The sequence below is a fragment of the Cajanus cajan genome, chromosome 4 (genome assembly GCF_000230855.2).
Source record: "Cajanus cajan strain Asha chromosome 4, NIPB_CcT2T_4, whole genome shotgun sequence".
NCBI lineage: Eukaryota > Viridiplantae > Streptophyta > Magnoliopsida > Fabales > Fabaceae > Cajanus > Cajanus cajan.
The window spans coordinates 61,123,052-61,138,356 of record NC_138520.1 but is presented as its reverse complement, the minus strand read 5'-3'; the positions used below and the strand labels follow the sequence as shown (position 1 = coordinate 61,138,356).

General features: G+C 33.3%; 1 protein-coding gene across 2 annotated transcripts; it reads left to right on the top strand.

Moving 5' to 3' along the window:
• Window positions 1–4,524: 4,524 nt before the first annotated feature.
• Window positions 4,525–14,466, top strand: LOC109790075 (thaumatin-like protein). 2 transcript variants are annotated; one of them, XM_020349175.3, is made up of 2 exons: window positions 4,525–5,649; window positions 6,536–7,396. In XM_020349175.3, the coding sequence occupies exons 1-2, from the start codon at window positions 5,577–5,579 to the stop codon at window positions 7,210–7,212; spliced, it is 750 nt and encodes a 249-aa protein (XP_020204764.1). In that variant the 5' UTR covers window positions 4,525–5,576; the 3' UTR covers window positions 7,213–7,396. The 2 variants fall into 2 exon arrangements, with proteins under 2 accessions (XP_020204764.1, XP_082929434.1); XM_083073308.1 differs by lacking the exon at window positions 6,536–7,396 and adding an exon at window positions 13,085–14,466 and having other exon boundaries at window positions 4,528–5,649.
• The last annotated feature ends 839 nt before the right edge of the window (window positions 14,467–15,305 follow it).

Here is a 15,305-nt window from a genome sequence, read left to right as displayed (position 1 = left end):
GCTTTTTTTATTTTATTTTTTATTTTTTTTATTTGTTTTTGGTCTGCGAATGAATCGTGAGTTGATTTTAATGTTGCAAATTTACCGAAAGAAACTACTTACAGAACGTCTCATGTACTTATATTGTTATTGCTAAATATATAAAAATGTGTTAATATAAATGTAAATATTAAATAAGTGTAAATATATTTTTTTGATTAGTGAGAAAAGAAGAAAAAAAAAGAGAGAGAGATTGATACTGCCTAAAAATAATAGTTCTATCAGTGACAGATCTAGAAAATTTAGATAATAGAAGTAATATTTATTTATATTTTGTAGTATTAAAAATTTTATATATGACTTTTAAAAATATGAATATATATCATAATTATTTTCTATAAGTTTTACGATTATGATTAGGGATGAAAATAAATCAGGTCAAATTAGGTTATATTATAATTTAGTAGTTACAAGTCTAACTTTTATTAAAAATACATGTCCTAAATATAATTTATTTATCTATCATAGAACACTTTATAATAATTTAGCACTAATAAAAATATAAAAATAAATATGTTAAATTTTATAAAAATCAAGTTTAATTTATTTTTTATATAAACATGTTTTTAATATCTAATATAAACTTTTAGATAATAATTTATTTAAAAACATATTTTATAATAAAAATTCTAAATAAAACATAAATCTTATAATTTTTACTATTTTGATTTTTTTAAGTCAATGTATATAATAAATAAAAAGTACAAAAGATAAATATACATGTTGTAAATTTTATTTTATCAAAAATTAATTTTTTAATATATTACATTATATATATGAACATTGATATTAGTATATATATATATATATATATATATATATATATATATATATATATATATATATATATTAATTAAAGTTTAAAAAAAATTGGTTCGTTAATCGTTATGGAGAAGTATCCTTCGTCATATATGATAATTAATCTCCTTAAAAAATTTGACAAACATTAAATGAATGGACATCTTCCATGAACTTAAGTTTTATATATTCAATAATTTAAAAATATATGTTTATTTTATTAAAATATAAATTTTATTTTTAAAATATATTATTTTTTATAAAAAAATTATATATATGCCTAAAATAGTAGTGGGGCAAGTGCCCCCACTATGATGTATATAGATCCGTCCCTAGTTCCTATAGCGTCAACAAATATCAAACGCTCTACATCTATTGGACAAGATGTAAGGATTATCAAAGGGCAGTTCCAGTGTTGTAAAACTCGGTTTGGACCGGTCGGTCGAACCGGAAACCGGTGGTTGGACCGAGCCGAACCAGTGATCAGACCGGATGTGCAATTGACTCGGTATGACTCGGTGTGACCCGGCTAAAAACCCGGTTGAACCAGCGACTCGCGGGTCTCATGACCCAAACCGGGTCATCACTTTTTTTGGGAAAAAAAAAATTAAACGGCGTCGTTTTTTTAATTTAAAAGATAAAACCTTCAATTTTTAATGTCTCTGCCCCCATTTGCTGCACGCTTAAGCTTTGAAACCCTAAGTTTTTTTTCTTCAGTTTGATTTCAAGACACAAACCCAACCCTCCTGCACCATCGCGCGTCGCTCGTCGCTCCGTCGGATCGCTGCACAGCTGCACCGCCGCACTCTGCATAGCCGCACAGTTGCACAGCCGCACTGCTGCACCCCCGCGTAGTCGCTGGTTTCTTCAGACAGCTGGGAAAAAAGACAGATCTGTTGGCTGTAGTTTTAGCTTGTATATGTGCATCTTTCACTGGAGCAGGTAGGGGCCGAGATGCATCTGATCTTTCAGCGGTCCCCAGCCGTTAGTATCATGTCCCCGCATCTCAGCATCTAGAAGAATAGCTTGTATAGGCTTTTATGTGTTCTGATTGTTTTATGTTAAAATGTGTTTGTAATTTTTTTGAATTTCTTTTAAGGTATTATGTGATTTTTTTTTTTGAAATTTATAGGTATAAAATATGTATAACAAATATTTTTTAAATTTTTTTAATAAAAATCGGGTCATGCGGTTTAATAGGTGACCCACCGGTCTAACCATTGACCCATTGACCCAGTACTCTCACCGGTTCAATGACCGGTTCGGTTTTTAAAACACTGGGCGGTTCTCTCCGGTTCATTTGTCTGCTAGTCAATCTGCATAAGAATTTTCTTCTCAAAAAGTATGTTAGAGGATGATGTCCCAATGTTAAACCATGAGTGATCTAATTGCTTCAATAAAATGTACATGAAGGTAATTTTCATTTACTCCATTAATAACTAACTTGATAACACTTTCAAAATCAAATTCGCATATGACATGTCAATATTCTTCGTGTCAAACTATTTTTAAAGATTTTTTTAAAGATGTTGTATTAAATCATTCATGCTTTAATTGTGATGAGAGAAAAATCGGCCAAAAATAGCCTTACTGTGTAGGTGGTTTGAAAGCATGACATCTCATGTTATACTTAGTTCTAATAGACACAACATATTGCCACAAAAACATATGAGCTATGTTCTAAAATTTTGATTATTCTAACTTTTCACACATATTATGAAATATATAATTTATATACATTTAGATTAGGTTACTCTCGTTTATTAATTTATAAATTTTTACAATATTTTAATTACTTCATTTATGTTCTTGTAAAACATAATGTTCTACTTAAAATATAGTATTAATTAATATTTTGTTTAAATTAATCTTAATTACTCAACTACACATAAGAGTATGATTAAAAGAAAAAATTACGTAAACATGTATTGCAATCCCCCAAGAATCAAGGTTTCGAAACAAAATTAAAAAATAAAAATAAAAATTGAAGAACCAAAGTTTTAGGATGGAGGGAGTAATAAATTACTCTCATGATTAATACTTACAAAAAATTCTAACCAGTGAAATAGATAATAATTAGCTAAAATTAATAATCTATTTTCGAAAGGGTTGATTTCGTAAAAAAATCAAATAAGCTTTTAGATAATGTAAAATTAAAATAAATTCAATTAGCACCCACAAAACTTTAATACAACAACAAAAAAATTCGAGTATTTCCATTTTGTTGTCATATATGACTCCATTAGAACATAATATCAATGATAGAATATCAATTACAAATTAAGATGCATGAAGTATTCAACAATTTGAAATAAATAAATAAACATCAATCTATTCAATTTTTTATTTAAAATTCTTTAAAAATTTAGATAAATCTCAACTATATTTAGATAAATCTCAACTACATTCCTACTCAAGTGAGTATGTGTAGCAATAAATTTTAGTAACTATGTGCATCTATTGTAGTGTATTAACTTCATTAAACTCTAGGGTGAGAAATTGTGATATGTGAAAACCTTACACATAACTAAAAACATGTTGATAGACTTCCTAACCAAAACTATTGTGAGGTGTTGTAGTGTGTGGTCGAATTTAAGTGCACTATGAGTGCAGTTTTATTTGGCAACCCAATAAGAGTTGAGAAATTTGCACTTTAAACAACTTGGAAAGATTGTTGTTACACTCCAACAATAATTAATGGAGTGTGTTCCTAGCTAAGACGTGTTTGAAATGTTATGGTATGAGATCTAATCTAGATCAGTATATTGTTATTTGATAATCTTGTAAGAGTTGAGAACTTTGTGGTGTAAACAATCACAAAGGGTTGATTAAAATATTTATTTTAAACAAAAAAAACTCTCGAACTAATATGAGTATATTCATATATGTACAAAAAGGGGACTAAAGTTTTTTTTAAAATACATTCAACTTCTCTTCTTGTATTATTTTATTCATTTCATTATTATTATAAACATGGTATAAAATACAAGTTCATGTTAGGTATTTATGTAATGTGTTTGACCTCCTATAATTTTTCAAACACCTCTTTGTAAACAACATTTTTTTTTGTAATGATGCATGTTTTCACATCAACATCAACAATCAAAATGTTCAAATTCTTCTTTGATTTTACTCTACATATAACAACATAATGTTATCCACATATAAAAATTGGTCTTGAATGATATTGTCTAATCTTAGAAAAAGATCATCTTTAACTTTTGTTTATGATCATTTCAAAAACATAGACAAAGGAGAAATGATCTTCTTTGAAACTTAAATGGAAAGTCAAGATATTGGTCGTACATTGTCAATATAAATAGTTTTATACTATCAACCAATTAAAAATCATTGTCAGTGTGATTTTTAAGATAATTATTGTAAAAATTAATAAATATACCATGCATGATATTTTATGATTGTATAAATCTATTTTATATTAATGCATAATACTTTTTTATCATATTAAAAAGTACAAATAAAATAATATATAATGTAAAATGAAAAGTGCAATAAAACTTGACATATAAAAATATTATTTTTTCAACTTGACATCCAACATTACACCGACACTTGTTGAAGTTCTACATAATTGCACTAAATACCTCGCTTTTTTAAGGTTTATAATAATCTCCCTTAAGGAAATCACAATGTAATTTTTTCAAATAATTAAGGAGAGAGTTAAAGTAATGTATTAAGAATGCTGTTATAATGTTTTTTAAATAATTAAGGAAGATTATTATAGAAAAAAACAAGAGGTGAGTGAAATTTCAGAAAAAGGGTGACAATATAATTTACTCAATTTTATGTATTAACTAAACATCCTAAAATTTAGTCAAATCAAATATAACTCAACCCACCATAATTCACTATAATTTCCCCACCAAAGATGTACCAAGTTTCACTGATCTACATTACCAATATCATGTTATCAATTCCTAAAAGTCAATTCGATGCGTGCTCTTATTATCATGATGATTTCTTTAGTCAAGTATATTTGCTATATCACTGCTTACACTTCTACTAAGCTTCATCGATCACGGGATGAACCCAAATTGTGTTAAATTTTACTATTATGAGTCATAAAGAATAAAACAAATCTTAAGCTACAATATTGAACAAAGTAGCAGGCATAATTATGCTTAACTTTGAAAAAACAATAAATCATTTTGTACTATACCCCTTTTTCCATTTTAAGATAGAAACAGATAATGCTGATGTTATAAAGCAAAAATCCTACAGGCATTCCTGTACTTCCTAAATTTTTGCCTCACGGAAAAGAAATGCCATGTCATTGAAGTTTAAGGTGTAAACATTCTCTAATGCAACTAAAGTTCATATCACATGATGTACTTTTTTTTTCTCATCTCAAAGATGCTGCAAGTTGCCTAGTTAGTAGCAACCTGCTGATCCCCCACAAAAACATTCTACAATATTTAAATAGCAATATTTTAACCATTTTAATAAAATAGTTACTTAGAAAAGAAATCTCCAGCTGGAAGCAATGCATATATGCTCCTTTGTTATGAAAGAGAAAGCAGAAAGTGAGTGGAGAAAATAAAGGCAAAAGCTTAATGAAGGTCACAGTGAAAGTTACAAAACCGTTTTGTTTTCATATAAAAAGATAGCACTTGGCACGACTTATACTTGAGGGCCAAATATTTGGAACTTGGAAGCCTCACACACAGAGTCAGTCGCACCACCTCTTGAACTGTGTAGCTATTCATTGAACTGAAACAATGGCAAGAACTTCCTTTATTCTCTTACCCTTTCTCTTCTACCTGGTTGCCTTTTGCTCCATCATACTCGTAGGTAATATTTTATTTCCTCCTCTGCCTTCTCATTGATTCGTTTCTTATTTCTAATAGAAACTTTTGATGCACTTGTATGCATTATACTGCATTCTCTCCTCTTCCACCATATAGCTCAGTATATGCCATATAACGTGTAATAACTGTCATGATTCGTGTATTCAAGATTTAAGAGGAAAACATAAGATAATATAATGATTAAATAAACCATCAATTTCATCTTCATAGTATATTATCCTCTCTACTGAATGATCTCTAGAACAATAAAACTATTTAACTAACAAAAGTATTGAATATCTATCGCTTTGTCCCAAGCTGGCGTATATTAGTCAAGTTCATGGACTAATTTAAAGGGTTTTTTAATATCCAGGGGATCATTTAGTATGATTTTATTACTTTTAAGACTATTTATGTTTTTTCATTTTATACTTTAGGGACCAGTTAGTTAGGAGAAAGGGTAATACTTCAAGGATGAAATATATTATTTACTCTTCTATGATTATGAACCGATTTAGATATAAGTTAGAAGTGCTTTTGAGATTTGCTTTACTGAAAATAGAGTCGTTTGCAGCACAGAAGCTATCAAAAATACTTCTAAACTTGCATTTAAACAAACTTTATAGCTTGCATAACAATTAATATGATACATGTTTAATGATCCCGTTTAAGAAAATGCTCTTAAATAATATATAGTTTGATTGGCTACAAACTTAAAAGAGCTTTTAAAAGCTTCTTTTATGAAAATAAAGAACTTTTTCTAATAGAGAAACCAACAAAAACACTACTAACATGCATTCAATCAGGTTTAAAGTGTATCCGAGAATCTCCAGGCCATCAAATCCAAATGCTATTTCTAAGCATGATATATCTTTCATTATTTGTTGTAGATGGGGCTCAGCTGATTCTAGAGAACAACTGTGGGGAAAGTGTATGGCCAGGGATACTTGGTGGAGCAGGACAACAGACTCCAAAAGATGGTGGAGTGCATCTTGGAAGTGGTGAAGAACCAGTGCTTGATGTGCCAGAGAAGTGGTCAGGGAGAATTTGGGGCAGGCAGGGTTGCGACTTTGACAATGATGGAAATGGTCACTGTCTCACAGGTGATTGCAATGGGAAGCTACACTGTAGAGGGCAAGGAGGGGTGCCACCAGCAACAGTGGTTGAAATGACCCTTGGATCCTCCTTTTCTCCCTTGCACTTCTATGATGTGAGTTTGGTTGATGGCTTCAACTTGCCTGTTTCCATGAAGCCAATTGGGGGTGGAATTGGGTGTGGTGTGGCCTCCTGTGAGGTGGATTTGAATGTTTGTTGTCCTTCAGCCCTTGAGGTGAAGAGAAATGGCAAGGTTGTGGGGTGTAAGAGTGCATGCTTGGCTATGCAATCAGCAAAGTATTGCTGCACAGGGAGTTATTCTGACCCTAAAACATGCAAGCCAACCCTTTTTGCTCATCTCTTTAAGGCTATTTGTCCTAAGGCTTATAGTTATGCATATGATGACTCTAGCAGCCTTAACAGATGTAGGGCTCCAAGATATGTTATCACTTTCTGCTCTCCCCCAATCTAAAAGGATCCACATGACAAAATGAAGTTGAAGTTGTTGTTATAGAATTGCAAATGCATTAGTCATCAGTGAAGAACTGTTTCTCGAATGATATTTTGGTTTTTTTTTTAATACTCAATTGGTTTAGTTATGTGTTTTTTAGAGTCTTTTCTTATTCTTCTTGAATAGTCATTGTTCTTTATCATTAATATAGTTGAAAAGAAGGGTAGATTGATAATACACAGCTTTTCACATTTTTGCTCATACTATTGATTATGCTTTGCCATGTAAGAAGTTTAATTAGTCAAGTTAACTTGCACCCAAAAAAAGGGAAAAGAAAATATTGTAATCATGTGACCAAGTACTTGCATCCAAAAAAAGGGGAAAGAAATATTGTGCAACATCATTTACAAGAAATAAAAATTATGGACAATGTACTAAAAATAGAAATGAATGAAGAATCTTAGAAGATTAAACTCTTTCTATCTTTTATCTTACTACCAAGTCACAAAATTGAACTACTTCATTTCTTTCCATGAAAAAGTGTCATTAAGAAGAAAATTCAATCCACATAAGCTTTTGCTCATTAAAATTGCAGTAGGTTTTATGCACTAAAAATATGAGAATCCCACCATTGTGGGTCAAGTAAAGCTATATGCACCTAAATATAGTATATCTCTTCGATACGAGTGCAAAATTTTATCCTCAGAATTTTATCTTTAAGAAACGTCTCATGTAAGAGTTGAAATTCATTTAACATTAGCTCTTCTTTATTGGATGCAAAACTTTTGGTATGAGTCATGTGGTATCATTACTTTTGCATTTGGCTATTCCATTAGCCTCAATCTATGCACTATGTAGGGCTTCCTTAGTTATCACTTTACTCTCCAATAAGAGACATGTCAAAATGAGGATTCCATCATAGATCTACAAGGATTTTTGGTGATTTAAAATTTGGAAAGAAGAAAAGGAACATCATCATATCATACCTGTCTTCCTTTTAGGGTATATTTGGCATTAGATATATCCTATCCTAGGTTGTTCCTTGCTGGAACACATGAATTGATCTTCATCATGAGAAGATTCTCTAAAGTAGGATGGATTGAAAAGAAGGGAATATAGAATAGCATTTCACATTTTTTGCTTTTGTGCTAATGACACATTGCTGCATACATTAATTTATTTCAATCAATTGGGATTGGGAACATTGGTTGCTTGCTTGGTACGTTTCAAAGGAACTAGAGAAAGTCGACCATATGCCTCACCTTTCATCTGAGGTCCCTGTCATTGATTCAGCACTACTCTCAAATGGGAACAAGGAGGAGTTGTTCAAATTGGACGTAGCATGCAAGGAATGGGGTTTCTTTCAGGTAATTCTTCACCAACAAAATTGTCAATTACATACAAAAATAGACAAACAGAAACTAGCACAAAGAAGAGCACCTCTACAACATAAAAACAACATCAACATTCAACAGCAATAGGGGTAACCGATTCGCCAGGAATACATTGACTATTAGAGATACCATACATAACCATTCATGTACCTTCATTTAAACAACTTAGCTTATAGTATAATTAATTGCTGATCAGTCTTTTAGATCTAGTGGACTAGAGTTGCTTCTCATTGTCCTCATTCTATTACAAACTAGTGGACCTATGTATTTATTATCCATGGTTCAAGTCTAAAGAAATCTTGCATGAGGGCATGACAGAAATATAATATAAAAGGATTCAACTTATTTTATCACAAGAAGAGTGTATTTTAGAGGATAAAATATAATAATAATCATTTATTAGAAAATCAACTATTGTAATTAACTTTAAATTTTGTTATATATATATATATATATATATATCATAATTCTTGATTGTTGATTTCTTAATTAAAGATTGTGAATTTATTTTATTTTCTTGTTAGGCCTACTCGAAAACCGCATGAGATTTCTCGAAAGATAGTATAAAATCAACACTTGCCAATAATAGATGCTTGAGATCGAAGAAAAGTAGTTCAAGATTGAACAATAATGTGCTCGAAAATTAGTGGAGTGGTGCGGGGTGCTTATGGTCATACTAAGGTAGTTATCGAGTATAGGTCGAGAAGTTAATCTACGTTGGGGAACGGTTATGAACGGTTATGAGGGGTTACAATGTAGAGTCACGTAATAAGCATAATGGATAACGGTTATCTTATGATGATCTACGTGCGTGAACTTAACCGTTGTTGATTGACTCTATAAATTCAAAGGTTCTATATCTTGAAAAAGGTCGGAAAACTCATACTTCAACCAGACTTTCAAGCATTCTCTGCCTGCACACATGGCTTCCATGCGAGGAATTATCTTTGGGTATGATCACTTCTCGGCCACTTTTATTTTCTCTTTTTAGGATTAGCATTAGTTTAGCTTTCTCTTTATTAAATCATTGGTGAAAGTACTCAAACGCTGAAAATATTGTAATGATTGGATATTATGAATGATGATCTGTATTGCTAATATATCTATTGTTCATTCTGTTTATCTGAGTATTTATGTACATGAATATTATTATCTGTTAATCATTGACGAATACTTAGAAACAGTTAATCATTAAAACGTTTTACTCCATTGTTGTTGTTCTGTATCTCATTTCGTAAAGACACGTCAAATACCTAAATTGAAACCTTGCCTGTGTGCTAGTTCGAATAAAAAGAACCTTTAAACGTTTTTCACCATAAACAAATTGGCACGCCCGGTGGGACACGTTTAAATCAAACATAATTGGACTAGTTTTAGGTATGCGTGTTGCATGAGACTTAGGAGTGGAAGAACTATGTCTACATCGAATGCTAGTAATAGAAGGGAAACAAATAATGATAACCATGTTGATGTGGAACCAGAAAATCCTCACCCTGATAATATGACTAGTGGGACAAGGGGGGCAACAGTATCGTCCCCAGTCATAGTCGAAAATGTTCCTAGGCTTGAACATGGGGCTAGGAAAACTAATATGACTCAGGAATTAACTAATGTCACTCGAGAGTACCCCTGGGGCATGCCACAGAATTGGCGCAATACCCAACCAGTACATGTCGAAATGCCTATACCTTTATTAGGAACAAACCCACAAGTACACGTATCTCCACAGGGATACAACCCTGGGCCAAATGGTTTGGGTTTTGTTATGCAAGACCCATATCAACATGTAGGAACAAGTCAGGAGGGTTCTCTGATTCGACCAGGCAGTTATGTACCTACGGGTATTAGTAACCAAGCCATGATGGCTCTTCGACAACAAATGGACCATAGTAATCATGACATGGTTAATTTGCTATCAACTCAAATGCATAATATTATGACTCCTCTGTACGAACTGATAAATAAAATAGGAGATAAATTAGGTGATAGGACACCTTCGAGAGCCATGAGCGTGAATTTGAATGAGATGGAAAATCCTGGGGGGAATGAGCATTTTCATCAGAACGTAGTTCGACCTAATAGAAATCCACAGGATAACTTAGATCAAATGGTAGAAAGAATACTGAATAGACATGGATTCGATGTAGGTCGAAATGAACGTCCCTACTTTGTGTCAGCCTTCCCGGATTATATGACTCAAGTAGAACTACCCCGAGGAATAAAAGTACCAAAATTTTCAAAATTCCCGGGAGAGCTAACTGAGTCAACAGTCGAACACATAGCTAGGTATGGGGTCGAATGTGGGAATTTGGCAAATAATGAGTATTTAAAAATGAAATATTTTCCAAGTTCATTGACTAAACACGCTTTTACATGGTTTACAACCCTGCCCCCTAATTCGATACACACTTGGGTTCAGTTAGAAGGAAGCTTCCATGAACATTTCTTCAGAGAAGAAACGAAAGTGAGTATAGTCGATCTAATGAATATTAAGAGGCAAAACCACGAAACTTTAGATGACTATCTAAATAGATTCAGGCAATTGAAATCTCGATGTTATACTAATATACCTGAACATGAATTAGTTAGGATTGCAGCAACAGGGTTAGATTTCTCGATACGCAAAAAATTAGTGAATGAACAGTTGAGAGATATGGCCCAATTAGCCGAGAAGGTAAGAAGAATTGAGCAAATCAAAATAGAAAAAGAAAGATTAAGGAAATTCGATAAGTTTGTTCGAAAGGAAAAGGTGGCTTACTTAGAAAATTCTGAATTCAGTGAAGATTCTAACTGTGAGGTTTCGAGTGAAGATTTTGAGATCAACTTAGCAGAACTGCGTCCTGGCCCCACGTATCAGTGTCAAATGTTAAAACCAGGAGATAGTGTAGAAGAAAATTTGACTAAGAAATATAGTTTCGATGTAACTAAAGCAGAAAAAATATTTGATATCTTACTAAAAGATAAACAAATTGTACTCCCAGAAAATCATAAGATCCCATCATTCGAGCTGAGAAAAGGAAAGAAATTTTGCAAATATTATAATATGTATGGTCATTGGACTAACAACTGTGTACGTTTCAAGGATTTGATCGAAAAGGCGATTACTGATGGTCGCCTTGCTTTCGGAGAAAAGGATATGAAAGTTGACACAGACTCATTCGCTGCTCATACTGGATATGTCGAACCAGTTTCGATGGGGATCAACATGGTGGATGTTGCTATCGAGGATGATGAGAACATCGAGCCGATTTTTGATGAGAAGCTCAAGGAGTTAATGGAAGATTTTGCTAAGGAACAAGAGTCCATCTACCCTAAAGAGGGAGATACCTTAGTCGAGTTCTTGTCTAAAAAGAAAGAGGTCGATAGGGAAGTGATGTTATGCCCTCGATGCAGCGCCGTTTTCGATAGAGCTGCTGCTAAAGCCTTTGAAGATTCAGATATGATGAAGAACTATAAAGCTGAAAATCTTCGACAAAAACCCAAGCCTAATGCTGGACCAAATGTTGGGTTAACTATGAGGCAGGTTCATATGCCTCAATATAATGCTCCAATAGGAAAGATGGAGATGTATAATTCATCAATATTCGGCAACACTTTTGTGCCGAATGCGCATGTGCCTGTGGGAAAATGGATTGCTCCACCAAGGCCAATGATGAGAGGCATGGATCGAGGAAAACAGGTAATGAGTTATGCTACACATCCAATGCAAGGGATTCCTGGAAAAGCTCCAAATTCGACTACAGGGCCTGCTGGTAGAGTCTCGACTGGAGGCTGTGAGCGTGTCTTTCGACAGCCTTTCAACAATCTAACCAAAACTCAGTGGAGGAGACAGCAAAGGATGCGTAAGGCTACCTTTGAAGGTGTCAGGGGAAACCGTTTCTCGATTCCTGTACCTCAAAAAGGGGAATCATCTCGAAAGTTCCTTGAGGATGATGAAGACATGATAACTGATTGTTTCGAGAGTGGTTTCGAGGACTCCCTAGAAGACATTTGTGGGATAGTCTCCATTCTGCCTTCTGAGTATGCTGGGGCCTTGGAGGCCGTGAATGAACAGGAGGACATTCATCGAGAAGACTTCTTTGATGATCCTAACTATGAATCGAAGATCATATGGGTCAATCAAATCTCGAGGGTTGTACCTAAATTTAACTCTGCTGTGTTCGACTCGCCTACAGAGGAGATGAAAGGACATCTTAAGCCCCTATTGCTAACACTGATGATTGAGGGGCAGGAGGTGAATAAGGTTTTAGTCGACGGACGTGCAGCGGTGAACATCCTGCCCAAAACAATGCTAAAAAGGTTTGGGAAATCCCTGGCTGATTTGAAGCCTCATAACATAATGATCTCATAACTTCTCTACTGAAAATAAAGAGTTTTTTCTAATGGAAAAACTTTCAAGAACACTTCTGACATGTATCCAATGAGGTTGAAAGAGTATCTTGGAATCTCTAGGCCATCAGATGCTATTTCTAAGCATGAAATAACTTGTTATTTTGCAGATGGGGCTCAACTAATTCTAGTGAACAATTGTGGGGAAAGTACATGGCCAGGGATACTTGGTGGAGTAGGACATCATACTCTAAAATATGGCGGGGTGCATCTTGGAAGTGGTGAAGAACTAGTGCTTGATGTGCCAGAGAAGTGGTCAGGGAGAATTTGGGGCAGGCAGGGTTACAACTTTGACAATGATGGAAATGGCCACTATCTTACAGGTGATTGCAATGGGAAGCTACACTGTAGAGGACAAGGAGGGGTACCACCAGCAACAGTGGTTGAAATGACCCTTGGATCCTCCTCCTCTCCCTTGCACTTTTGTGATGTGAGTTTGGTTGATGACTTCAACTTGCCTGTTTCCATGAAGCCAATTGGGGGTGGAATTGGGTATGGTGTGGCCTCCTGTGAGGTGGATTTAAATGTTTGTTGTCCTTCAGCACTTGAGGTGAAGAGAAATGGCAAGGTTGTGGGTTGTAAGAGTGCATGCTTAGCTATGCAATCAGCAAAGTATTGCTGCACAGGGAGTTATTCTGACCCCAAAACATGCAAGCCTACCCTTTTTGCTCATCTCTTTAAGGCTATTTGTCCTAAGGCATATAGTTATGCATATGATAACTCTAGCAGCCTTAACAGATGCAGGGCTCCAAGATATGTTATCACTTTTTGCCCTCCTCCAATCTAAAAGGATCTACATGACAAAATGAAGTTGAAGCTATTGTTATAGAATTGCAAAGGTTATTAGTCATTAGTGAAGAACTATTTCCTGGATGATATTTTAGTTTTTTTTTCTTAATACTCAATTGGTATAGTTATGTATTTCTTAGTCTTTTCTTATTCTTCTTAAAGAGTCATTTTCTTTGTCATCAAGTTAGTTTAAAAGAACGGTAGATTGATAATAAACAACATTTCACATTTTTGGCTCTTATTATTGACGATGCTTTGTCATGTAAAAAGTTTAATTAAAAAAGTAAACTTGGGAAGAATCAGTTGTGAACTCGACATTTTGCTTACATCAAAAGGGAAAAACAAAATATTGGTATCATGTGACCAAGTACTTGCACCAAAGAAAAGGGGAAAGAAACATTGTGCAACATCATTTGCAATAAAAAAAAATTATGGACAACATACCAAAAGATATAAATGAATGATGAATCTAAGAAGATTAAACTCTTTCCATCTTTTATCTCGCTACCAAGTCACAAAATTGAACTCTACATTTCTTCCATGAAAGTGTAATTAAGAAAGATGATAATTGAGTCCACATGAGCTTTTGCTCATTAGAACTCTAGCAGGTTTGGTTGCACTAAAATAATGACTATCCTACAATTCTAGGTCAAGTAAAGTTACCTGCACTTAAATATAGTATATCTCTTTGATATGAGTGCAAAAATTTATCCTCAAGATTTTATCTTTAAAAAATGTCACATGTAAGAGTTGAAATTCATTTAACATTAGCTTTTCCTTATTGGATGCAAAAATTTTAGTATGAGTCATGTGGTATCATTACTTTTGCATTTGGTTATTCCATTAGCCTTGATCTATGTACTATGCAGGACTTCATATAGTTATCTATTTACTTTACTCTCCAATAAGAGATATGTCAAAATGAGGATTCCATCATAAATCTACAAAGATTTCTGGTGATTTAAATTTAGGAAAGAAGAAAAGGAACATCTTCCTCATATCATACTATCATCTTCCTTTTAGGGTATATTTGGTATTAGATATGTCCAATCCTAGGTTGTTCCTTGTTGGAAAACATGAATTGTTCTTCATCATGAGAAGATTCTATAAAGTAGGATGGATTGAAAAGAAGGGAATGTAGAATAGCATTTCACATTTTTCGCTTTCGTGTTAATGACACATTGTTGCATACATAGTTTAATCTATTTCAATTAATTGGGACTATTGGTTGTTCACTTTGTATGTTTTAAAGGAACTAGGAAAACAAATCTAACTGCATCTTTTTTTTTTTAATTCTATGAACATAGTCCACACAATGCTTTAAACTTGGCGCTTGTGGGGCGAGTCTTTCGTTGGTTAAACATTATTTGAACTGGAATTGCATTTATTATAAGCTAAATGGTCCATATTACACAATACACACTGAAAATTGCATATTATACATTGAAACTTCTAAAAGAATTTCAATTAGTGTAGTTGAATAGAAAAACTTATCTTACGGTAAGTATCCCATTAAACTATTTTTTGTTGAGAATATGGATG